General features: G+C 49.4%; 1 protein-coding gene across 9 annotated transcripts in view; it reads left to right on the top strand.

Moving 5' to 3' along the window:
- The window catches only part of FBRSL1 (fibrosin like 1), a 425,112-nt gene that overhangs the window by 142,054 nt on the left and 255,196 nt on the right, over positions 1–27,862 (top strand). For all 9 annotated transcript variants that reach the window (XM_075568613.1, XM_075568607.1, XM_075568608.1 and 6 more), the window contains exon 3: positions 21,370–21,561. In XM_075568613.1, coding sequence (XP_075424728.1) covers positions 21,370–21,561 — 192 coding nt within the window. The remainder of the gene's footprint in view (positions 1–21,369; positions 21,562–27,862) is intronic.

The raw sequence follows: 27,862 nt of genomic DNA, 5'->3' as shown, positions 1-27,862 counted from the left end.
CCCTTCACCTCCCCTCCACCCCCCCTTCACCTCCCCGCCCCCCCCCTTCACCTCCCCGCCCCCCCCCCCCTTCACCTCCCCTCCACCCCCCCCTTCACCTCCCCTTCACCTCCCCTCCACCTCCCCTCCACCTCCCCTCCACCCCCTTCACCTCCCCTCCACCCCCCCTTCACCTACCCTTCACCTCCACTCCACCCCCCCTTCACCTCCACTCCACCCCCCCCTTCACCTCCACTCCACACCCCTTCACCTCCCCACCACCCCCCCCTTCACCTCCCCGCCACCCCCCCCCTTCACCTCCCCGCCACCCCCCCTTCACCTCCCCGCCACCCCCCCTTCACCTCCCCGCCATCCCCCCCCTTCACCTCCCCGCCACCCCCCCCCTTCACCTCCCCTTCACACCCCCTCCACCCCCTCTTCACCTCCACTCCACCCTCCTCTACACCCCCCCCTTCACCTCCCCTCCACACCCCCTTCACCTCCCCTCCACACCCCCTTCAGCTCCCCTCCACACCCCCTTCAGCTCCCCTCCACACCCCCATTCACCTCCCCTCCACCCCCCATTCACCTCCCCTCCACCCCCATTCACCTCCCCTCCACCCCCTTCCAGCCCCCTCCACCCCCCTTCACCTCCCCTCCTCCCCCCTTCACCTCCCCTTCCCACCTCCCTTCACCTCCCTTCACCTCCCCTTCCCACCGCCTCCCCCCCCTTCCCACCGTCTCCCACGGCCTCCCCCCCCCTTCCCACCGCCTCCCCCCCCTTCCCACCGCCTCCCCCCCTTCCCACCGCCTCCCCCCCCTTCCCACCGCCTCTCCCCCCCTTCCCACCGCCTCCCCCCCCCTTCCCACCGCCTCCCCCCCCCCTTCCCACCGCCTCCCGCCTCCACCCCCTTCCCACCGCCTCTCCCCCCCTTCCCACCGCCTCCCCCCCCTTCCCACCGCCTCCCCCCCCCTCCCAGCGCCTCCCCCCCCCTTCCCACCGCCTCCCCCCCCCTTCCCACCGCCTCCCCCCCCCTTCCCAACGCCTCCACCCCCCCTTCCCACCGCCTCCACCCCCCCCCTTCCCCTTCCCACCACCCCCCCTTCCCCAGACACCCGTCTGTCTCGGCTGGGAAGAAAGATTTCTTCTTTTCCCCGCCTGCCTTACCGATCTGTCCCAGCAGGAAGTGCCAGCAATGCATTAAATGGTGAATAGCTGGGGTCCTCTTCCAAGGTAGTAGAAGAAACACGCTGTCTCCAGTTAAATACATACTGAATGAATATTAAGCGGGGCACTGTTAAATGTGGCTCCTTTATACCGTAGCTGTCCAGTGTGCAGAGGATATCAAATGTCCCCTACATTTCATGCTGATTCCACTCCAGACTGGCTTAGCAGTAGCAAGATAATGATACATGCACCTTTTTGTAACAGACAGTCTTAATTACTTAAGCTTTGAATTGATCATGTTTTATTGTGCATGAATCTCTATCAACATATCTCAGTGCTTTAGTCTGCAGCTTTGGCAAAACTAACATGTAAGGGGCAAGAAAGCTTTATTTTCCCAATCTCTTTGCATTTGGTTAACGGTCTAAATGGCAAAAAAAATGTTGATTACACTGAACACATCAGTAAGGGACAGACTAAATCAGGTCTGAAATCTGTGGCCAAGAGCTGGCGGTAGGTCACTTTTAACGTGTGCCCAATACTGCTGGGCGTGTGTGCTTCTCTCTCACCCATTAGACTAGAGAGAGAAACCTGGTCACTGGTTCTCAACCATTGGTCCATGAACGGTCTCTGTATCCTAACTCGTGTTATGCTGCTGCTGGTTTCATCTCCACACACACCCTCATGGGAAGCGGGGAGCTTGTACTCGTGTAGTATTTTTTTATTATTATTTATATATTTGCAACAATGCTGCAGAAGATAAAATAGTTAATGTAGAGCCTCTGAAATAGTCATTACGATGTGCCTTCAATTTTCTGTCCTAATGGAGAATGAAATCCGGAAATATATACTTGTATACTGTAAAACAGGGCTTTTTAACTAGTTATCCAAAACGGCAGGATCCGAAAACGTGTTGGAGTAGAAGGGTCGCAAGCTCGTTATAATGCAACTTTGGATACATTTAAAGACGGACTTAAACGATTATTTCGGATGCATTTCTAACATCTGTACTATATATACTTACATTACCCTAACTTATAAGTGAGTTTCTATGGGGGGGAGGGGGGGAAAGCACTTTGCTGCCTAAGCAACTCGTATGAGTCCAAGGGCCACAGCAACTCCCCTGATGATTCGCCAGTTGAAGAGCCCTGCGGTAAGTACAGATGTGTATCTGGGTGTCAAGTCTCACTTCACTCTTGTCTGTGTCTGCTCCTATTTCACACTTAAATGAGTCTTGATACATTTGCTCTCAGGTCAGAACAACAACGTTTAATGGAAAGCGCTAAATACCGAGAAAGCAATTTCTCACATAAAACGTCCTTCAATAATTCAAGACGTGGTTTACAGGGTTTTTTTCTTGGCATGAAAGAGCACAGCGTAACTGTGTATGTATCTGTATCTGTACCATGTTAGCTGAGCTAAATCAAAAACGAATAGACGATACTGTTCTGTGGCTAACAAAATGCTTTTATTTGTGCGAGCTTTCGAGATACACTGATCTCTTCTTTAGTCGGTGTTAAAATGGATAAAACTAGAGGTTTTTACTTAAAAACAAGATGAACTCTTAAATAAAAACCTCTAGCTTTATCCATTGTAATACTGGCGGAAGAAGAGATCAGTGTATTTCGAAAGCTTGCACAAATAAAAGCATTTCGTTAGCCAAAGAACGGTATCGTCTATTCGTTTTTGATTATTAAGCTCGGCTAACACGGTACAGATACCTCTACATCAAAATATGGAAGATACCACATTGTACCGCACTCAAATGAAGCTAAAGGATTTACTGAAAAACAGGCACAACTAGACAGTGATATCATCTTCCTCAGCAAATGCAAAAAGGAGCATCTGATCCCAAAAGGACTCGCCTTCAAAAACCCATTTGCAAACACATACAACACGGAATTCTCCCAACAACTGTGCACCAGGACCTCTGAAAGATTAAGGAACCATCTGATTAGCATCTGTTACAGCAACAGGAGAAAAACAAAAGAGATGATAAACAGAATCCTGAACACACAAGAAATATACGCAGACGACTCCAAACATTCCATAAAAAACTCCTGAAGGGTCTAATTAGCAACAGGTTAAAGAAACTCCACAGACTGAAGCTGAGAATGAGACACACTGCAGAAGCCAGCACAACCACAAATAATACAAATAGGGACAATCACCAACAGCAGGACTGCACTGTTAACATCTCAGACTAAATCAAATCAAGCAGAATCAAACAGAATCCTCGGTATTATCAAAGGGGCTCACATTCTGCCCTACCTAGCCCATGGACAAGATTGAGCTGTGCAGTGACCTGGAAGAGTTCTTCAGAAGCCTGCGCCTTAAGGAGTTCTTCCATGACGGACACGACCAAGAGTGTGCCAACACTGCAGAAGGAGGGCCGCTGCACATGAGCAGGGAAAAGTAAAAATCCAACTGGATCTCACACACTGGGCCAACCCCAAACTGGACCGGTACATCGAAAGCTTTAGGCACAGCGCCAAATCCACCATCCTGGACAAAGTAAGGAAACAAACGTATAATCTGACACCGATCGAGAGGAGCGCCATAGAATCGCTAAAGGCCAACCAGCATAACAATCAAACCTGCGGACAAAGGAGGAGCAGTGATCATAATGAACACCGCAGACTACCTGCGGGAAGCGCACAGACAACTCTCTGCAAAGTATTACCCCAAACGGCAGGAGGATCCAACAAAAAAAATACATGAAAACTCCACAGGATCATTAAAATCCCCCCGATCCACACAAGAACAAATTCTGGACCTGATACCAGCTAACCCAAAACCTGACACATTCTACATGCTCCCTAAAATTCACAGAGGGTAACCATGGGCACCGTATTCTCTAGATCTCGCACACTGACAGAATATTTCTGGCTGGGTGGAAGGCATTCTAAAATCACTTGTCAGGAACACACCCAGCTATATCCAGGACACCACCGACCTGCTAAACAAATTTAATGCCATTTGGTCTGGGATTTGCCCTCTTTCCTCCCCCCCCCCCCCCTCCACCTCCCTCAGCAGTTGATTTAAAGTTTAATGCATTACTTCTGATGCATAGTTCACCAAGGGGTTTATTCTATATTCTAAACAGCAATTGTCGGATGAGGATTAAGCCCCTTCAGAATCTGAATAGTCACCCTGGTTACTATACAGTTTTTGTAAAGCAGAATGCAGTATTCATGTTTGTGATGACGTAAGTGGCACTGCAGCTTTAAGCTGTTCTTCTTCCTATCTCAGAGACTGGCGCCTAGTGAGCATGTGCTGAAAGAGGATCGGTTCCTCCCACCCAGTCAGTACCAGTAGCCTGGTTAATGTGTGGCCTTGGGTGGGTTGTGGGTGCTGGAGGGAGGGTTTCCTAACAGCTGAAGTGGGGGCTGTTGCTATAACATCCCTTTGTTGTTCAGTGCATAGACCCCTCTTCCTTCCAAGCAGCAGTTAAGTATGTCTATCTTTATATAGCGCCGCCCATGTACACAGCACCTTACAGCAGTAACACACGTGCTATAATAGGAATAAGTGCTTCATACATATAGACATTAAAAAAGGATTCCCTGCCCCGAACAGCTCACAATCTAACTTAAGGGGTTAATCGTGTTGCTCTTTTCTGTATTCGCGATACAAGAAACATCTAAACTGTATATACGCACAAAAACCACCAACATAAGACCGTGGCAGCCAATCTGCCTATTCAGAGCGCTGCCTGATAAATTCTACCACCGGTTTGTTTCAACAGTTTGGCAACTGCAGGCTAAACCCCCTCGTCTGATACATTTTTAATAATGTGTAATGTGATCTTCAAAAGCTCTCATGTGCCTGATGCCAAACCTGCTGAACGATCTGCGTTTCTTATTGTTCATTCCCTGAGGTGTGACTTATTATTGCCGCCACATAACACCTTGCGCCTCCTGCAAAGCATTGCAAAGGATCACCCAGTGTATTGCCAGCGCGTATGTAAAGGCAGCGTGGGGGCCCTTCTGTATTACTTATTCTGCATCAGAGGTATTATATTAGTGACCTTCATTCTATTTGTGTTAGTTTTGCTAAATACTAAAACAAATTGTAAACTAATTGTGTACGCGCGCATGCTGCGTCTTACATGTACATACAGAACCTAAACGGAACCTTCCGAGTTCATCCTTTTGGGGTACAGTACCTTTTATTATCCTTTTCATAGGAGGAGGTTCGTCAGGACAATTTTCGGTGCAAACCTGGGACAGAGGCATTTTTATCTCGTGACGCTTTGTCCCCAATTCAGTATGGTGTAAAGCAGTCTTCCCCTTGCTTGTGAAGATGGAAGACCCGTTCACTAAATTCATGAATGCCACATATAGAATCGACTCTTTCTAAAGTGATCCATTTATTTGTAAGACCTCAGCATATATGTCGGACAGTAGTACTTTGTGAATATGAAAAGCAATAACAGTGAAGTGGGAACATATCGTACGCTAGGTATGGATGGAGCTGCTATTATTATGGGGGAGGAACGCTAACCTCCGGTGTGGGTTAGTGCACTGCAATTTTATGTTAACTGCTAAGGACTTGAATGGCAGTTAAGGCGGCATCATGGTGCATTAGCCCAGGGGGGCTCAATGCCAGTCCTCAAGCCCAGCCCAAACGAGTCAGGTTTGCAGGATATCCCAGATTCAACACAGGTGGCTCAGTCTTCGGCTGAGCCTCCGATTGAGCCACCTGTGCTGAAGCAGCGACTGAGCCACCTGTGCGGAAGCAGGAACTGATTGAGCCACATGTGCTGAAGCTTGGATATCCTACAAACCTGACCTGTTTTGGAGGGTGCTTGTGGACTGGCGTTGAGCACCCGTGCATTAGCCCATTCCGGAGGTCTGTGAATCTCCCCCCAAATTTCTATTTGATGGCAGTACTGATGTAAAACAATAGCCCTGGATTTTACGCAACATTAGATCATTAACGTCATGCTTTATGTGTGCTGACAACATCTCTTACTAATTCCTTCTGTTCTGAAAGAACGTACAGGCTCCCCCAGCACTGTAGAGGTTAAATACATAGGCATGCAGAATGAATGGGTCACACTCCTAGCAGGGTCTTTGGCCGGTCTTGTGATTTAGCCGCTGCCTTTCCCAGGCACGCGCCTGTGACATAAGTTTGGCCGGCAACATCACTAGCGCTGGAGCAGGCCCCCTGCTTGCTATATTGAGACTTCTCTTACCCCTAATATACACTGGTCGTGTAAACATCAAGACGGGGATTACATGGGCGAGGTGCAAAGAGAAAGCCAGCTGCCTGTCCCGGGGCCAGGTTATTGTGTTGACACATAATCTGTCACCGTCCCCGACTTCAGCCACTCCAGGACCATTACAGCCACTCTGTCATGTCTGTCATGTCATGAAGGGCTCATTATCCACATGTTGGGGATAGCACAAGGTGACACGTGTATCATGAGCACCGCTGACTCCAGGATGTCAGGAGCAGCCATTGTGGAATACTGTGCGGTGCATTGTGTGCTTATTACACCAGCACGTAATTACCGGGGATATATAAACAAACCTGTCATTTTATTATGTGTGCGCGTCACATTGCAAGCTTGTTGGGGCAAGAACAAGTTGCATGTGTATTATTGTACTTGGCATTGTTGCTTATCTTTGTATTCTTGTTCACTGCCAGATCATCCTGGCAGTATAAATATACAGTGTCAGATAGAAGTACATACAAATCCAGCGATGGGAGCTGTAAACCTTAACGAAGAAATCTCGGCTTCAAGCTCACTTTCTAATTAGTGTAACGGGATCCGTGCAAACACATAATAAATAGGGAGTTGTTTAAAAAATAAATAAAAGTACTACCGGCTCTGTTAATCTAGGATAGCAATACCGATGGTTTTTAACCCCTTCCATGCCAGCTGAGGCTTGCCGCACACTGCTTCATTGCATTGCTGGCAGCTGGTGAGAATAATCTTTGCATACATTGTTGGACCACAGTGTATGCCAGGGGCGGGCAATTGCAGTCCCCAAGGGCCACCAACAGGTCAGGTTTTCAGGATATCCCTGCTTCAGCACAGGTCTTCGACTGAGCCACCTGTGCTGAAGCAGGGATAGTCTGAAAACGTGACAAGTTTGTTGCCCTTGAGGAGTGGAGTTGCCCATCCCTGGTGTAGGCAGTAATGTGAGTACTTCTTAATGCTGGTCATGACATTCCCCAGCCAAAATACCCTGACATTAGAGAATGTTGTTATACACAGAATCTTCATACAAGAGGGATTGCTGCAGGCGAAATCCATCCTAGCAGCTGAGTGGTCAGGAGGATTCTTCCCTCCAGCGCTAAGCCGCTCTGGCATTACTACTCGTGCTGCCACTAGACATTAATAAGTACACAGCCTACCCGCTGCATAAACAAATATCTGTGACATTTATTTTCTGTTGCCAGTTGCAGCTCCAGGTTGTCTCTATTAAGGCATCCAGCACACACGAGAAGGCTGCAGCAACACCCAGTGAAGGGCAGCAACCTGCCTCCCTGATAGGAAATCTGCTGAACTGTTTAATGAAACTGGGCATCTGCACAGGTTGGTGCATCTGTGGCTATCGCAATTCTGACAGGTCTGATATCGGTCTCGCTAGAAGTGACTACAGTGCAATATGCCCGTAGTCTGGTGGATGAACAGAATGGCCTCATACAAGCACGTTGCTGCTATTTTTTTCAATGTTTATTGTTTTTATGCGTGCTCTCAGTGAAGGGCGGCACTCGGCCTGGTATGGGTACCGAGTGAGCGAGGGCCGGACCTCTCACTTCTTTCATTAGTGGAAGTGTTTATGGATCAAAGTTTACAGCAGTGTGCTGGGAGAAATCACCAGAGTGCAACGGAGATTAGAAGTGACCCGTGGGTTGAAGTCTTGGCACAGCCGGTCAGGCCTGTGTCATGCATCCCGAGCCTGGGCACTGTCCAATTTGTCAGCATTAGGATAGGCCGTTGGGGGCAGGCAAAAGAGAGCTACCTTGCCTATCCCCACAGGAAAAGAAAGAGAGCACCCAACCTCACCATACCCAGCAGGTAAAGCAAGGGAGCGCCCAGCCTCACCATACCCAACAGGTAAAGCAAGGGAGTGCCCAGCCTCACCATACCCAACAGGTAAAGCAAGGGAGCGCCCAGCCTCACCATACCCAACAGGACAAGCAAGGGAGCGCCCAGCCTCACCATACCCAACAGGACAAGCAAGGGAGCGTCCAGCCTCACCATACCCAACAGGGAAAGCAGGGGAGCGCCCAGCCTCACCATACCCAACAGGACAAGCAAGGGAGCGCCCAGCCTCCCCATACCCAACAGGAAAAGCAAGGGAACGTCCAGCCTCACCATACCCAACAGGACAAGCAAGGGAGCGCCCAGCCTCACCATACCCAACAGGACAAGCAAGGGAGCGCCCAGCCTCACCATACCCAACAGGACAAGCAAGGGAGCGCCCAGCTTCACCATACCCAACAGGACAAGCAAGGGAGCGCCCAGCCTCACCATACCCAACAGGTAAAGCAAGGAAGCGCCCAGCCTCACCATACCCAACAGGAAAAGCAAGGAAGCGCCCAGCCTCACCATACCCAACAGGGAAAGCAAGGGAGCGCCCAGCCTCACCATACCCAAAAGGTAAAGCAAGGAAGAGCCCAGCCTCACCATACCCAACAGGAAAAGCAAGGGAGCGCCCAGCCTCACCATACCCAACAGGAAAAGCAAGGGAACGTCCAGCCTCACCATACCCAACAGGACAAGCAAGGGAGCGTCCAGCCTCACCATACCCAACAGGGAAAGCAGGGGAGCGCCCAGCCTCACCATACGCAACAGGGACAAGCAAGGGAGCGCCCAGCCTCCCCATACCCAACAGGAAAAGCAAGGGAACGTCCAGCCTCACCATACCCAACAGGACAAGCAAGGGAGCGCCCAGCCTCACCATACCCAACAGGACAAGCAAGGGAGCGCCCAGCCTCACCATACCCAACAGGACAAGCAAGGGAGCGCCCAGCTTCACCATACCCAACAGGACAAGCAAGGGAGCGCCCAGCCTCACCATACCCAACAGGTAAAGCAAGGAAGCGCCCAGCCTCACCATACCCAACAGGACAAGCAAGGGAGCGCCCAGCCTCACCATACCCAACAGGAAAAGCAAGGAAGCGCCCAGCCTCACCATACCCAAAAGGTAAAGCAAGGAAGAGCCCAGCCTCACCATACCCAACAGGAAAAGCAAGGGAGCGCCCAGCCTCACCATAACCAACAGGACAAGCAAGGGAGCGCCCAGCCTCACCATACCCAACAGGACAAGCAAGGGAGCGCCCAGCTTCACCATACCCAACAGGACAAGCAAGGGAGCGCCCAGCCTCACCATACCCAACAGGTAAAGCAAGGAAGCGCCCATCCTCACCATACCCAACAGGAAAAGCAAGGAAGCGCCCAGCCTCACCATACCCAACAGGGAAAGCAAGGGAGCGCCAAGCCTCACCATACCCAAAAGGTAAAGCAAGGAAGAGCCCAGCCTCACCATACCCAACAGGAAAAGCAAGGGAGCGCCCAGCCTCACCATACCCAACAGGAAAAGCAAGGGAACGTCCAGCCTCACCATACCCAACAGGACAAGCAAGGGAGCGTCCAGCCTCACCATACCCAACAGGGAAAGCAGGGGAGCGCCCAGCCTCACCATACCCAACAGGACAAGCAAGGGAGCGCCCAGCCTCCCCATACCCAACAGGAAAAGCAAGGGAACGTCCAGCCTCACCATACCCAACAGGACAAGCAAGGGAGCGCCCAGCCTCACCATACCCAACAGGACAAGCAAGGGAGCGCCCAGCTTCACCATACCCAACAGGACAAGCAAGGGAGCGCCCAGCTTCACCATACCCAACAGGACAAGCAAGGGAGCGCCCAGCCTCACCATACCCAACAGGTAAAGCAAGGAAGCGCCCAGCCTCACCATACCCAACAGGAAAAGCAAGGAAGCGCCCAGCCTCACCATACCCAACAGGACAAGCAAGGAAGCGCCCAGCCTCACCATACCCAACAGGAAAAGCAAGGGAGCGCCCAGCCTCACCATACCCAACAGGACAAGCAAGGAAGCGCCCAGCCTCACCATACGCAACAGGGAAAGCAAGGGAGCACCCAGCCTCACTATACCCAACAGGACAAGCAAGGGAGCGTCCAGCCTCACCATACCCAACCGGAAAAGCAAGGGAGCACCCAGCCTCACCATACCCAACAGGAAAAGCAAGGGAGCACCCAGCCTCACCATACCCAACAGGTAAAGCAAGGGAGCGCCCAGCCTCACCATACCCAACAGGACAAGCAAGGGAGCGCCCAGCCTCACCATACCCAACAGGTAAAGCAAGGGAGCACCCAGCCTCACCATACCCAACAGGTAAAGCAAGGGAGGGCCCAGCCTCACCATACCCAACAGGTAAAGCAAGGGAGTGCCCAGCCTCACCATACCCAACAGGACAAGCAAGGGAGCGTCCAGCCTCACCATACCCAACAGGTAAAGCAAGGGAGCGCCCAGCCTCACCATACCCAACAGGTAAAGCAAGGGAGCGCCCAGCCTCACCATACCCAACAGGACAAGCTAGGGAGCGCCCAGCCTCACCACACCTACAGGGAAAGCAGGGGAGCGCCCAGCCTCACCATACCCAACAGGACAAGCAAGGGAGCGCCCAGCCTCACCATACCCAACAGGACAAGCAAGGAAGCGCCCAGCCTCACCATACGCAACAGGGAAAGCAAGGGAGCACCCAGCCTCACTATACCCAACAGGACAAGCAAGGGAGCGTCCAGCCTCACCATACCCAACCGGAAAAGCAAGGGAGCACCCAGCCTCACCATACCCAACAGGAAAAGCAAGGGAGCACCCAGCCTCACCATACCCAACAGGTAAAGCAAGGGAGCGCCCAGCCTCACCATACCCAACAGGACAAGCAAGGGAGCGCCCAGCCTCACCATACCCAACAGGACAAGCAAGGGAGCGCCCAGCCTCACCATACCCAACAGGTAAAGCAAGGGAGCGCCCAGCCTCACCATACCCAACAGGTAAAGCAAGCGAGGGCCCAGCCTCACCATACCCAACAGGTAAAGCAAGGGAGTGCCCAGCCTCACCATACCCAACAGGACAAGCAAGGGAGCGTCCAGCCTCACCATACCCAACAGGTAAAGCAAGGGAGCGCCCAGCCTCACCATACCCAACAGGTAAAGCAAGGGAGGGCCCAGCCTCACCATACCCAACAGGTAAAGCAAGGGAGTGCCCAGCCTCACCATACCCAACAGGACAAGCAAGGGAGCGCCCAGCCTCACCATACCCAACAGGTAAAGCAAGGGAGCGCCCAGCCTCACCATACCCAACAGGTAAAGCAAGGGAGCGCCCAGCCTCACCATACCCAACAGGACAAGCAAGGGAGCGCCCAGCCTCACCACACCTACAGGGAAAGCAGGGGAGCGCCCAGCCTCACCATACCCAACAGGACAAGCAAGGGAGCGCCCAGCCTCACCATACCCAACAGGACAAGCAAGGAAGCGCCCAGCCTCACCATACGCAACAGGGAAAGCAAGGGAGCACCCAGCCTCACTATACCCAACAGGACAAGCAAGGGAGCGTCCAGCCTCACCATACCCAACCGGAAAAGCAAGGGAGCACCCAGCCTCACCATACCCAACAGGAAAAGCAAGGGAGCACCCAGCCTCACCATACCCAACAGGTAAAGCAAGGGAGCGCCCAGCCTCACCATACCCAACAGGACAAGCAAGGGAGCGCCCAGCCTCACCATACCCAACAGGTAAAGCAAGGGAGCGCCCAGCCTCACCATACCCAACAGGTAAAGCAAGGGAGGGCCCAGCCTCACCATACCCAACAGGTAAAGCAAGGGAGTGCCCAGCCTCACCATACCCAACAGGACAAGCAAGGGAGCGTCCAGCCTCACCATACCCAACAGGTAAAGCAAGGGAGCGCCCAGCCTCACCATACCCAACAGGTAAAGCAAGGGAGCGCCCAGCCTCACCATACCCAACAGGACAAGCAAGGGAGCGCCCAGCCTCACCACACCTACAGGGAAAGCAGGGGAGCGCCCAGCCTCACCATACCCAACAGGACAAGCAAGGGAGCGCCCAGCCTCACCATACCCAACAGGACAAGCAAGGGAGCGTCCAGCCTCACCATACCCAACAGGTAAAGCAAGGGAGCGCCCAGCCTCACCATACCCAACAGGACAAGCAAGGGAGCACCCAGCCTCACCATACCCAACAGGACAAGCAAGGAAGCGCCCAGCCTCACCATACGCAACAGGGAAAGCAAGGGAGCACCCAGCCTCACTATACCCAACAGGACAAGCAAGGGAGCGTCCAGCCTCACCATACCCAACCGGAAAAGCAAGGGAGCACCCAGCCTCACCATACCCAACAGGAAAAGCAAGGGAGCACCCAGCCTCACCATACCCAACAGTACAAGCAAGGGAGCACCCAGCCTCACCATACCCAACAGGACAAGCAAGGGAGCGCCCAGCCTCACCATACCCAACAGGACAAGCAAGGTAGCGCCCAGCCTCACCATACCCAACAGGGAAAGCAGTGGAGCGCACAGCCTCGTCTATCCCAACAGGGAAAGCAGTGGAGCGCACAGCTTCGTCTATCCCAACAGGGAAAGCAGTGGAGCGCACAGCCTCGTCTATCCCAACAGGGAAAACATAGAAGCGCACAGCTTCGTCTATCCCAACAGGGAAAACATAGAAGCGCACAGTTTCGTCTATCCCAACAGGGAAAGCAGTGGAGCGCACAGCCTCATCTATCCCAACAGGGAAAGCATTGAAGCGCACAGCCTAACCATACTCGGCAGGGAAACATAATTGAGTGGGGATTAATAGGAAAGGTGCTGGTGTTTAGATAATTAGGTTTTCTCATCTCTCAACACTGTGAGCGTGGTTGAACTTGCGTTGTTTTCTACTGCCCGAGACAGGAAGGTAGAGGAGACTTGTCCAAGATCAGAGACTTCATCCAAGGCCCTATCCCACTCTGTGATCTTGGAGACATCTCTCTCTTCCTGTGCCTCATGTTACCCATTTCTAATTGGGACATAATAGTTTAATTGGCCCTTGTTCTATAAACTGCAATATCGCCGATCCGGCATTATCGCACAGAACGCCACGTTACACTTTCCGTGCAATATTGCCGTATCAGAGCTATTGCACTTTTTACAATAAGTCATTTTGTCTTGCTGCTCCTTTTTTGGATTCTGACTTTCAAGCCATGGCCCCAGAAGTGTGCGGTCATGCAGAGGTGGCTGCGTGAATTCCACGGAAGTATTATTGTATAGCGCTATGCAACAAACGCACTGCAATATGTTCAAATTAGTGTCGCGTTTAGAAATTCAGCCATTTTGGATTTTTTTTTTTTAAATAGATCAGGTCACTGAAGCTGATCCACGCTATTCCCATTGCTGACAACCCTTCGGCTCCTAAGATATTTACCTTTTTATGTACTGCTAAAATGAAGGTAAAATGAAAGATGGCTGCCGGCATTCTCCAGTAGGAATTTGCCATGCCTGGCTTTGACATTGTAGCTTCGTATTAGCCTGCGGTCTATAACATTTTGTTGCTGTTTTGCTGCTAAGATAAGTCCCGTACCCTAAAATTCCCTTAATGCTAACCCTGCTCCCTACCCAAAAAAACTTAACCCCTTACCCGTAAACCCCTAACCAATAAATCCCCTAAAAACTAACCTTATGTTGGAAGCGGGCGGCGAATCGGCTGCGGCAGAGGGTCAGTCTGTGGCCGAACGGCAATGGTAATTTGGTTGCGGTGAAACGGCCGCGGCGACATGTCCCAATTCGGTTAGCTCGTGTGAGTAAGACTTGCATAGCCAATATTCCCAAAACTGACACGATACGCACATAAAGGTAAATAAAGTGTTACAAAAAATGGGAGTATGGGGAGTTGCTGCTATAAATGATGATTTTTTTGTTGTTGACGTGTTCATGTATGTGTCACTTCAATGCTGCGAGTAGTTCTGCAATGCAGACCCGTCCATTACCGGTGGGAGGAAGTAGCCCCGTAACGCCAGGCCCCTATAGGAGGTAGGCAGTCACCGAAGCTGCTTCCCGAATTAAACAGGCCGTTGCTCCCAAAGTCCTGCCAGAAGTTGTAAAGAGTCTGTCCCCTCTCATGAACACACTGGCCTTGATATAAAGCATTCCCTATCCCTCAGCGCTTGGGCTTCCTGTTTTGATCTTTCCCTCCGAGCTTTGATGTAATCCAGTTTTCTGTACTTGGTAAAACGATCCCCATCTTCACAAAGTAAATATTGTTCTGCGTGTCAGACATTTAAACCCCGTCAATTAAAGAGTATTCTCTGTTCTCTGAAATCAGGGGCACACTTACTCTACTGTATGTGTGTGTGTGTGTGTGTGTGTGTGTGTGTGTGTGTGTTTGTTACTGTATACAATGTGTGTGTTCGTGTTTAGCGTCCTTCTTTTTTAGATGGTCTTATACATGCAGCCATACACATGGGTTTTATGTGTATGTACAGTATATACTGTATTTATTTATGTAGCGCCATTCAGCGACATAAGGCTGCGCTTATAGTGACAGCGACGTCGCTTCAAAACAAATGTATTAAAGCCATTGCGTGCTCTTATAGTAAGCGCAGCGCGACGGCGCGGTCGCTTGAAGTCAAGTCAATTTGATTTTACCAGTGACCGTAGCGTGACGTCGCGTCGCTTTCGCCGGTGACGGCACTATAAGCGTAGCTTAATGCGTCACAGCAGTATTACACGTGACATAATAATATAACACATAATGGGGATAGGCGTTATAGACATGACAGATTGTAACTTCTTCGGGGCAGGGCTCCCTTTCATATCGTTACTAAGTGGTACGTAGGGAGAACTTGGGGACCGTAGCAGGGTGTTCTGGTAAGTGAGCTGCAAGGGGTCAATGTCAGTGCATCTGAGATGTGTAGTTTCAGCCAGTTTTATACTGAAGAATGTTCCTTTTTGCTGCTTTAAAGCGGTGTCAGGCACCACGAGATCTCTCTTGCAGCTTGGTGAGAAGAAACGTGTTGCAGGGCAGCAAGTGTCTCATTAGGGAGCCCCTTCTGAGAGCAGTAATTTCAGGTTTGCTGTCTCTGGGCACAGCCGCTGTGTGCGTGCAGATGCTGTTGGAGCAGCTCAGGCGGGAATTCGATTCTGCTTAATGCTGCGGCTGTTCTCAGGTAAGCAGCTGCGGAGTCGCTAATAAAGTCCCAGCAGAGCTCTCACAGCTCCGGCTTCAGGGTTTTCTAGTAAACCAAATGTGACTAGAGGATCTTGTCAGGCTTGTACGTTCACTGCCAGGGGGGCTGAGCCGTGTAGGAACACTTTCAAAGCAGCAGTCCTACAAAATGACTTTGCCGGTTTCGGGAAACCACAAATAAACTAGAATAATAACATAATATTCTCCAAGTGCCAACCTATTCTGCAGCGTGGTACAATAGGGGTGCAGAGTGATGTAAATGACCAGTTACATACCAAATAAGGGCAAGCCAACAGATACAGAAGGTAATGAGGGTCCTGAACCTAAGAGCTTACAATCTACAGGGAATAAGGGGCAATGTTGAAACAAAAGTTCAAGTGGCTGTTCATTGTGGGGCTGGAGTATACTTCAGGTTGGAGTATGGTCCAGATGCACAGCTGATCCCATTAAAGTTTGGGGATATGGATATTAGGGGAGGTGTTTGATAGCGTGGAGTTGGGTTCAGCCGCACAGCAGGGGTAGGGAGGGTGTTCGGAGTATGCCAGATAGGCTTCCTTGAAAAGGTGAGTCTTCAGGTAGATTAAATGTCTGAAAGCTGGGGGCAAGTCTGATGGTGCGCGGTAGGAAATTCCAGAGAGCGAGGGAAGCGCAGGCGGGGGAGTGAGAGGAGGTAATAAGGCAGGAGGGAAGGCGCACACCATGGGCAGAACATATGGGGTATTTGGGGATATATTTGGAGATGAGGGCCGAGATGTAAGGGGGAGCAGCGTCGTTTAGAGCTTAATATGTCAGAATTAGGGTTTTAAATCCCTTTTGCTGACCGTGGGCCTTCAACACATTTTCATCCTCAATGTTGCGCGTGGGGTAAAAGTGACCCAGAATACTTTGATACATTGCTCTCTTAAAGGACAGAATTACACCTTTTTAAGATTCATTTTAAAAATGTAAAACAAAATGAATTTTAGGAGCCTGTTAGAACGGGACCTGTCTATTCTTCTAATCGCTTCATGAAAGCACGGGCATTAATAAAAAGGGCTCATTTAAAGATGGCTACGCAGTCCGAATGCTAGACCGCTTTCAGGTAGAAAATAAGATCTGAGATATACTATGGTCAAAGTATGTGCAATACATTTTAACCCCATTTAGCCGCTGAGTGGCCTTTTATGTTATGGCAGCTCAACCAGATTTAAATACCTGCAAAATGCATAATGCATAATGCTCTGAGAACGAACACCTGTGCTCCCCTTTTCTCTGGAAGTCACGCGCTTATAGTTTTGTATATATTAGCCAGTTTAAAGAATTGCAAGGTCAGGACACCCACCCTGAGGTATTGTTGGTACCTGTTTGTGCTACGGTTTGTCATTTAAACAGTTTGCAATACCTGAGAGCCTCCAAACCTGGTCTTGGAAGCTAGTCTACACTCACACAGGAGAGAATACATGTGGCGCACCTCTCAGGGACAGTCTATTGGCTGTGTTATTAAGGTAATAATAAATAATTGTCATCGACCAGTCCTAGCGCTCCCCTCTCTCATGTAGCCAGACTAATGGCTTGGAGTCCCATCCAAAGTGACACATTAGAAGCAGTGTTCATAGGGAGTCTTGATAAACGACCTCGATGTGTGTATCAATGCTAAATCTAGGCCCTTTCCACATAATGTTTCTTTCTGCAATTCCTTTCATCAAAGGAAGATTAGTTTCCCTATAATTTAGGAATTTATTTGTAGAACAAAACAGTCACACCTGGAACAGAACTAACTCTCGTGTTTTTCCTGGTCCAAAAATTTTGATAAATATGGATATGATTTGGACACACTGATGTAGTCAGCGGGATGCTTACGTTTTGTTAAACTAATAAGAGTATTTAATGTTTCAGCATATTTTAATCACCGGACCACGAGAATATAAATTAAGAGTGCACGTTCTGAAATCAATAGAGGCAAAAATAAATACTTTAGAAAATAAGATCTTGCAATCAATTCTAAGCTTCATATTTAGTTTAAACTAGAAGATGATAAACACACAAGGATAAGGCAGGATCTATTATTTTTAATGCACAAGTTCATCTTTAGAACTGGAATTGATAACCTCAAACCCGATGGCTGGATTTTCGGCTTTTCTATTTCATATTCTATGTGCTTTGTTGGAATTTGATTTTATTTGGGTTCTGCAAGTTGTATAAATCTCATCTCTTGTACCTTTTTAGGATATTTAGGAGTGTAACTTAGATCAGGAGTGGGCAACTTTAGTCCTCAAGGGCCACCAACAGGTCAGGTTTTAAGGTTATCCCAGCTTCAGCAAAGGTGGCTCAGTCAATTCAGGGGCGGATTGGTCCATGGGCTGGTGCCATAGCACACCCACAGCACGTCAGCGAGCATGCTGTGGGCCGGTGCTGCGCTATGCATCGCGGTTAGAGGCGCAGCGCTCATCCTAACATCAATGAAACTAATTCCCAGGGAAAGCGAGCACGGCCTCTGTAAGGGAGCAGCCCTCCTCCATTGATGTCACGGCATCATGTGACAACGTGTTGCCATGACAACGCGCCGTACAGTGACATCATAAAACCGTGACGTCGCAGGAGGAGGGCTGGTAGGGAGGTGAAATGCCTGGGCCACATTTCCCCTCCAATCCACCTCTGCAGTCAGTGACTGAGCCACTGATTGAGCAACCTGTGCTGAAGCAGGGATATCCTTTAAACCTCACCTGTTGGTGACCCTTGAGGGCTGATGTTGGCCACCCCTGACTTAGTTGATCTGTTGGAAGTAGTTTCCTGTTGGTATAGGCAATGGAGTCGTCTTGGGAGGCCCACTGCCATTTCTTTATAACCTTGGAGACAACTTATTGTTAGACTGTTAGCTCTTTCAGATACTCTGATGTAAAAATAATTTATAATCATTAAGAGATACGTGTCCAATGTCTGAGACACTGGTGGTGCCAGACCTCGTCTGTGCAGATAAGATAGGAAGAAAGGGAGAGATCTAGTGAAGGCTCACACCACTTGCTGCTCTGTGAGGGTTATGTTCAGCGACAAATCCTTGAGGAACCAGCATCCAAAGGATACAGCCTTGATGGTGGTTGTTGTGTAAAGCTGTGCAAAACGCAAAATACTTTAACCTACCCACTTCTCAGCCTTTGCCTACAGATCGGTTTGTTCGCTCACTCATTTTGGGTAACCCTTGCTGGTTTTGAGCCTCTCTCTGATTTTAGCAGTCTCAGACTTCAGTGCAGTCTCTCTGATAGCAGCGAGCACATTTCCATTATGCTGGTTCTTGATGTGCATAACCCCTTAAATCTCACTCCTTCCAGTCATTGAAGGGGGACATCTCCGTGCCCATGACTTTGCATAGTGACTGGTCTTGAGTTTAGGTTCGTTTGGCACAATACAATGTGCATTTTATTAAGTCCGGGTGCCTGTATCACTCATTACCTCCTGGTCTTGAGTAGACGACAGTTTGCTCACACTTTTTTCTTTTTATTTATTACTGATCTCTTCTGGAAAATCCAATTAGAAGTCTCTTTTTTTTTCCATTTGCCAATTAATGAATCCCAATAGAAGGACGAGTGAAAAAAAGAAGTTAAAAAGCCTGGGTTTTTGTAACAAAATGACCTGATATGTGTCAGATTAGGTGCTCTGTGCTAGTTTATAATAAGAGCAAGATGCTCCGGAGAATTGCTGTAATGGAATAGCCATCTCGTTTAATGACAGCATTGTAGTTTTTTTTCCCTACCTTAATTGCTCCTTATTAGATTTTTCTTTTCTTCCCCTGAACTTCAAAGTTCCTTGGACTGAAATATAATTTATGATGTTAATAAAAGGTATTGTAAAGCAATTCATTGCAGTCCCCTTTGGCAGCGAACATCAGGTTAGGGGGTACCTGCCTATTACACACTTTTTTCCTATATATTTTGTCATAGAGCCTCTTGACTGTTGGTGAGATGAGTCCCAGAGGCAGTTATCCCTAGGGCGACATGGGACTGGGAATCACCCCCCTCTCCCCCCCCCCCCCCCCCCCCCCCCGATTTCATCTCGGTCAAATGGTCGAAATGTGATTGGTTAATGGGAAGCTGGTGAAAGGTTTAGGTTGTTACCAGGTAGATATAAAACAGGTGTTTGGTTGAAGGTGTGTCGATGGGCTAAGGGTCAAATCATTGGCTGAGGACTAGTAGCCAGGGAGAAGTCAAGTTTGGGTGGGAATATGGAGATGGAAATAAAGGACAGAGGTATGGTATGTGTGAAGAGTTGATCAAGATTCCCTTCCCTACCTGCTATTAATATGCAGAGCCATTGTTATTTTTTTTTTTTTAAACCTCTCGCCTCCCAGTCAGAGAAACCTAATTCCCGAATCACCTGTGAAGAAGATTGGATCAAGATTCCTAACCTCTCCCTCCTCCCCCTCCCTCCCCCTCCCCCTCCCTCTCCCTCATTCCCTCCTTCCCCCTCCCTCATTCCCTCCTTCCCCCTCCCTCATTCCCTCCCTCATTCCCTCCTTCCCCTTTTCTCTGCTCCCCCTCTCCTCCCTCTCCCTTCCCTCTCCTCCCTCCCCCATTCCCTCCTCCCCCCTTACCTTCCCTCTGCTCCACCTCCCCCTTCCCTCTGCTCCACCTCCCCCTTCCCTCTGCCTTCCCTCTCCTTCCCCCTTCCATCACCCCCCTCACCCCTTCCCCCCCTTCCAACCCCCTTACCCCCATTCCTCCCCCTTACCCCCCCTTACCCCCCTTCCTCCCCCTTACCCCTCTTAACCCCCCTTACCCCTCCTCTCCTTTCCCCCCCTTACCACGCCTCCCCCTTACCCCCCTTACCACTCCTCCCCCTTCCTCCCCCTTACCCCCCTTATCACTCCTCCCCCTTACCCCTCTTCCTCCCCCTTCCCTCTCTTCTTCCCCCTCCTCCCTCTCCCCCTTCCCCCTCTCTCTCCCCCTCCCCCCTCTTTCTCCCCCTCCCCCTTCCCTCCCTCCCCCCCTCCCTCCTCCCCTCCCTCCTCCCACTCCCCTCCCTCCTCCTCCCTCCTCCGCATCCCTCCTCCTCCTCCCCATCCCTCCTCCTCCTCCCCATCCCTCCTCCCCTCCATCATTCCCTCCTTCCCCCCTTACCTTGCCTCCCCTTCCCTCTGCTCCCCCTCTCCCTTCCCTCTACTCCACCTCCCCCTTCCCTCTCCTCCGCCTTCCCCCTTCTCCTTCCCCTCCCCCTTCCCCCTCTTTCCTCCTCCCTTCCCCCTCCTCCCCAATTCTCCCTCCCCCTCCACCTTCCCCCTCCTCTCTCCCCCTCTCCCTCCCCCCTCCCCCTTTCCCCCTCCTCTCTCCCCCTCTCCCTCCCCCTTTCCCCCTCCACCCTCCCCCTTTCCCCCTCCTCCTTTCCCCCTCCTTTCCCCCTCCTTTCCCCCTCCTTTCCCCCTCCTCCCTCCCTCCCCCTATGAGATAGAGATACCTGTATATAGGTTTGTTGCAGCAAAAAGTTTGGTTATTGCTGGTGGGTTATTTCGGAGCATGGTGTCGGGAATGGTTACATTGTTGGCTTGGTTATGATGGTAATTTAGATTCCTAGTTGGGAGGCGGAGCCATTATGTACGAAGTGGGTTTCTCTGGCTGAGAATAGACGTAATGGTTTGAGTTATGTATTGTTATGACGGTTTAATAAATGGTGTTACGGCCTTACCACCACCTTATGTTTGTGTCTGGTTTAAGTTATTTCAATTAAGCTACGTTCAGTTTAAAGGGTAATGCATCACACAGTTCCCATGAGCATTTCTCATTGTGTTCAACAAGTATTGGAAAAGGGCGCTAAACAGCAAGCACGGTGATTAATGACGGGCTCGTTCTGCTTTATTCTTTTTTTTTAACTCTTGTGTTTATTCCCCAAACTCTGCTAAAGATCATCCGAATGAATACAACGCCGGAGTTGTTCTTGGCCTCCACTTTGCAGATCATTTCTGCAATATTTTTTCTTTCCCCTTTATCGATGTAAACAAACACCTCATTCAATGTGTTTCTCTTCTCCTCCCACAGAAGGATCTGTCATTAAAGCCCCCAGAACGAAAAGAGAAATGGGAGAGGCAACCGTCAAAGAAACCCAGGAACTACATTTCTGCAGAGCCGAACGAGAACGGACATATCCGTGACGCGGGGAGCTCAGAACGAGAGACTGAGCGAGGAAAAGAGCGCGTCAAGAAGAAATTCCCACTGAAGACATCCAATCAGGTAAGGCTCGAAAACCTCCAGTTCACGTCCAGGGTTTAACATCGTCACAACACCGGAGACGGGGATTGACAAGTAAACTCACAGACACTTTTATTTAATAACACAAACAGAGGAAGATACACATTACTCTTGTATGTGTTCAAAGGCTGATCACAGACACGTGGCTACAGCGTACGGCAGGAGAACAAAATGGTTTGTCCATGAGAAACAACAAATAACAACATGTGGGATAGGCTTCAGTCACAGATACATTCCAGGATGCACTGTTTAAGTAAAACCCTTTGCCTGCTTTATCCATTGTAACATCGCCGGAAGAAGACATCAGTGTATCTCGAAAGCTCGCACACACAAAAGCATTTCGTTAGCCACAGAACGGTATCGTCTATTCGTTTTTGATTATTTATTTATATAGATAGGTGTGTGTGTGTGTGTGTATATGTGTGTATATATATATATATATATGTATGTATGTATATGTGTATAAATACACTTGAAATCAAAAGGTAACTGTCAATGTATTATTTCCTGGTAAAATATTTGACACCACCCACACACACGCTGGAGATGGCGAATCTGCCCAAATCCGTTTATCTCATTTTCCCCCTAAAATCCGTTTCGCGGGGGTTAAATTTGCGGACGTATTTGGTCGGTTTTAATCCCTCAAAAAACGCCATTAGATACAATCCATGGCTGGATTTGTAGAGTCCACTCCGCGGATTCAGCAATCCGTTGGCAGATTCTTGGGAATCCGCGGAGGGTATTGGCAATAATAACAAATTCGCATAACGCCAATAGTCCTTTTGAGATTGATCCGCTGCAATCCGCGGACCAAAGGAACCGGCTGAGCCGCCCCAAAAATTCGCCCAGCTCTACCGCACTACACGCACCCCCCTACTCACACACTCTTACTCGCACCCCCTACACACACACCCCACACACATACGCACACTCCCCACGCACACACCACCACACACACATACACCCCCCACACATACACACACATACACACACACACACACACACACACTATATTTTATAGGCTAACAGCCCATTCAGCCTACTGTGGAATGCTTGTGTAATGTTAGCTTGCACATTGTTCCCCAGCCCTGTCAAGATACATAATTATTTATATCAGGCCCCATAAATGAGGGGAGGGGAGTGTGCCGTGTGTCAGGGAGAGGAGCAGCGCGCTGTGAAGGGGGCACAGATGGCCGTCCCTTCTATGCGGCAATAATCTGTGACTGCATCAAATTCACAGCTGCTGGTCAATTCACAGGGGAATCCCACAGCCCAGAGACAGAGGGGGGGAACCCGCAGCCCAGAGACAGGGGGGGGGATCCCGCAGCCCAGAGACAGGGGGGGGGAAGCCGCAGCCCAGAGACGGGGGTGGGGGATCCCGCAGCCCAGAGACAGGGGGGGGGAAGCCGCAGCCCAGAGACGGGGGTGGGGGAACCCGCAGCCCAGAGACAGGGGGGGGGGGGGGGGGAACCCGCAGCCCAGAGACAGGGGGGGTGGATCCCGCAGCCCAGAGACAGGGGGGGGGGCATCCCACAGCCCAGAGACGGGGGGGATCCCGCAGCCCAGAGACGGGGGGGATCCCGCAGCCCAGAGACGGGGGGGATCCCGCAGCCCAGAGACGGAGGGGATCCCGCAGCCCAGAGACGGGGGGGATCCCGCAGCCCAGAGACGGGGGGGATCCCGCAGCCCAGAGACGGGGGGGATGATCCCGCAGCCCAGAGACGGGGGGGATGATCCCGCAGCCCAGAGACAGGGGGAGGGATCCCGCAGCCCAGAGACAGGGGGGGTGGATCCCGCAGCCCAGAGACAGGGGGGGGGGGCATCCCACAGCCCAGAGACAAGGGGGATCCCGCAGCCCAGAGACGGGGGGGATCCCGCCGCCCAGAGACAGGGGGGGGATCCCACAGCCCAGAGACAGGGGGGGGGGATCCCGCAGCCCAGAGACAGGGGGAGGGATCTCGCAGCCCAGAGACAGGGGGGGGGGGAAGCCGCAGCCCATAGACAGGGGGGGTGGATCCCGCAGCCCAGAGACGGGGGGGGGGGGGATCCCACAGCCCAGAGACAGGGGGGTGGGGGAACCCACAGCCCAGAGACGGGGGGGGGGGGGGAACCCGCAGCCCAGAGACAGGGGGGGTGGATCCCGCAGCCCAGAGACGGGGGGGATCCCGCAGCCCAGAGACAGGGGGCTCAAGAGCCAAATCCCATATCGTCTAATCCCAGGCCGCGGCAAACAAATGGGTTTTTCCCCATCACGGGGGGCTCTGTTTTCATTACCCATTCTCCGTGGCCACTTTAACATCTTTATTGCCACAGTGTTGGCTAACAGGCAGCAGATAGGTGAAGGATTTCAGTGTGGAAGTGCGTTGCATGAGAAAAAAAGCATCCGTTTCCCCAGCGCACGACTTAAAAACACCATTTTAAATTTGCTTATTTTTAAGGGTGTTCAAAGATGGACTGAACATTTTCAGCTCAGGTGAAGTTTAAGCAGGGAGGCGACTTTCACAAACACCCCAAATCATTTCAATCTAGTAAACACCACAACCGTCCCCCCCACCTGAAACACACAGCAATCCCTATTCTCATCAACCATGTTAAAGCAGCGATCCCCTAGGGGGGGGAAGGGGGTGGTGTGTGTGTGTGTATATGTATAAAGATATAAAGAGGTGTGTGTGTGTGTGTGTGTGTGTGTGTTTGTGTGTGTGTGTGTGTGTGTGTATGTGTATAGAGAGAGGTGTGTGTGTGTGTGTATATATGTATATAGATATAAAGAGGTGTGTGTGTATATATGTATATAGATATAAAGAGGTGTGTGTGTGTATATATGTATGTGTATAGAGAGAGGTGTGTGTGTGTGTGTGTATATGTATATAGATATAAAGAGGTGTGTGTATGTATGTGTATAGAGAGGTGTGTGTGTGTGTTTATATGTATATAGATATAAAGAGGTGTGTGTGTGTGTGTGTGTGTGTGTGTGTATATGTATTTATAAATATAGATAGAGAGGTGTGTGTATGTATATGTGTATATATATAAATATAGAGAGAGGTGTGTGTATGTATTGTGTATATATAAATATAGATATAGAGAGAGATGTGTGTAACCTCTATAATGTTAGTAACTTGCCCCCCCCCCCCACACCCCCCGAACATGTCCTGCACTTCTGTATATTTGGAAAAAAAATGTTTTACCAGTGTTAAATATTCGGATTTTCTTAATTGCTGATGTTAATCTGATGTTGCTATGGTAACCTTTAGACTTGGGCTCTGGGGAACGCTCCATTTTAACTTCCCGGACACGTAATGTTTCAAGCGCATATCTTCCGAACAAAGCATCAGATAGTGTGAATCAAATAAAAACAGATTTTGGAAAGGGCAAGAAGACATGCCTTAAAATATGCAGAGAGTGGTGAGCTACCTAGGCTGCTGCTGGCAGATATCACGGCTCGTCTCCTTCATATCCCGCATCTTTGATCTTTATGTACTGCACTAACTTTGAAGTCAGAATTATTCAGCTGTCCCCAAACAAGCCCAGTATGGGTGGCATGGAATTTTATTAGGGAGAAAAGTATGCATTTTATAGATAGGTCTCAGGCAGCCTCGCTGATAAATGAGGAGCGTATGAGAGTATATAATAATAGTTTACTTGTGAAACCCCCAAATATCATCCATTTTGGATGTTGGATATTAAATACAAATATATATATATATATACTGTATATATATATATATATATATATATATATATATATATAAAATATATATTATTATTTTTTAAATATATGCAGCCTTGGATTACATTTATCGATAACTAATTACCTAAGCTGTCGATCGATTAGTTCTCCCGTGATCAATCAGCAAAATCCTGCTTCCCAGGGTTGACTAAATGGCTTTTCCGTTTCAAATCAATCTTTCAGTCATTGCAACTCGACAGCTACCATCCTTATATTACTAAGGTGACGCAATGTGTTGTAAAGATTGCAGCTCAAACTGCCCATTCTCTAGCAGTGCACCAATTCTATCTAGTAACTGCCCAGTCACATAATAATGCTGGTCTACATTGCCCACAATGCTGTGCAAGAACTGAATTAAATAACCCAGAGCAAAGCGATTGAATACAGGAGAACGGATCGATCTGCAGCTTAGCTAATCTTGTGTGAAGATTGTATTGATGCACATATTGAATGGGAATATATATACACACACACACACACACACACACACACACACACACACACACACACACACACACACACACACACACACACACACACACACACACACACACACACACACACACACACACACACCAGCTTGAACTGTAGCTTCAAAGTGTGCTATAGAAAGCAAAGGATTCTCAGTAAGTTAGAACTCATTAAAAATGCATTAAGAGTTGAATTATTTCTTTTTAGAAAGGTAGTAATAAGTATTTTCTAATACTACGGAACTGATTTATTTAACAAATCACACATGTAGCATGTTGCTTGTATTGCCCCTTTAAGACAGAGCTGTGCTTTGGACCTTGGATATGGACCGCTACAGTATGTGTTCTTGAAGTGCCGTATTGCTTTATAGTTGAGGGGGTGAAAGGATTAAACATTACAGATGTTGTTCTCCCGGCTAACAACCCAAAGTAAATATGAATGGATTTCATTATCACACTTTCCTTAGAAGGAAAATACATCAACAGTAGTTTTGCTGCCAACGAATGTTATTGCACAGAGCTCCCTGGGAAGGTTACTTGTGGTCACTGGTTGCATTGCTATTAAACTTGCAGCTAAAAGGATTGCAATTCAGAGTAGGGGATTTAATTACACTCAATCGTTTGAATAGGCCCCAAGTACTTTTCTTTTCGGCATATTTTAGAGCAAGCAAAACACACTGAGAATGTCTTCATTTCGGGGAAGTGATTAATACAGGGGTTCTCAAGACCTCCCAACAGGTCTGGTTTTAAGGCTATCCCTGCTTCAGCACAGGAGGCTCAACGAATGAGAAACTGATTGAGCCACCTGTGCTGAAGCAGGGACTGATTGAGCCACCTGTGCTGAAGCTGGGATATCCTGGAAACCTGACCTGTTGGGATTCGTGAGGACTGGAGTGGAGAACCCCTCGGTTAATACAATTTCCCAGTGTGCCAGTGAACTGGCAAAAAGTGAAAACATTCTGTCATACCCCTCTGATATGTATTTATATAGTGCCGACTGTGTACTCAGCGCTTCATAAAGACAATACAGTACAGGGAATTATAATACTACAATAAGCGCAGCAAATTCAGACAATCGGAAAGGAGGCGTGGGCGAGAGCAGGTGTGTATAAGGCTGGGTCCAGGATTAGGAGAGATATTACCAGCAGCAAGGAGGAGTAGAGAGAGGGGGGAGGTGAATAGAGCATTTATGGGGGTGTTGCCTATTGAGGGGTGTAGAAGTTGTTGGGAAAGAGGTGTGTAAATTATTGGTGCAGTGTATGGGCACAGGCATAGATGGAGGGGAGGAGTGATGAAGAAATGTGGCTAGGAGGGGAGTGGGGAAGTTGGAGAGAACAGGAAAGTTTGCAAAGGAGTGAGGAAACGGCAAACCGGGCATAATGAGATGCAGGGAGAGAGCTAGGAGGAGAGCAACCCAGGTATTGGAAGGTCGGAGTGGTGTAGAAATTAGGCTTGGCACGGCAGTGAAGACTGAAGGTTAAGCAGCAGTTTAGAAACGGAGTCTCTGGATGTGTACAAGTTGCCAGAGCGTTTAGAAAGATATGATCTGTTTTTAAGGAAACGCTGCTTGTTTTGCGTATATCTGCGTTAGAACAAGGGGTCATACTCTGAAGCTGGAGGGTTGCCGGCTCCGGGGAAATGGGAGAAAGTACTTAACGGAAAGGGCGGTGGATTCACGGGACCGCCTCCCAGCAGAGGTGGCAGATACAGAAGGGAATGTAAAAATGCTTGGGTTATGTACAATGCTATCCTAATTATAAAAGAACGTCTAGGATCAAATCGGCTCTGAGGTTTTACAGCAGATATAAACAACGTGGCCCATTATCCTGCATCAAATTTCTATGTTTCGCAGTTTGCTTAGGGTGCATTTTATCTGCTTGGTTACCCATGCAAATTGTTGTTTACCTGTAACACACTCTTAAATGTGAAGTTCTGTGTAGCACCGAAGTATGTTCATAGCAGTATGTATCTATGTCTTTATTTATATGGGGCCATTTAATGCACACAGCGCTTCACAGTCGTAATACAAGTGACAATCATATAAAGAACAAGTAATACAAATAACAGCTCATGGGAAGAAGTG

This window comes from Ascaphus truei, chromosome 13 (assembly GCF_040206685.1).
Source record: "Ascaphus truei isolate aAscTru1 chromosome 13, aAscTru1.hap1, whole genome shotgun sequence".
NCBI lineage: Eukaryota > Metazoa > Chordata > Amphibia > Anura > Ascaphidae > Ascaphus > Ascaphus truei.
Note: the sequence above shows the minus strand (reverse complement) of the source record. Positions and strands in the feature narration are given on the sequence as shown.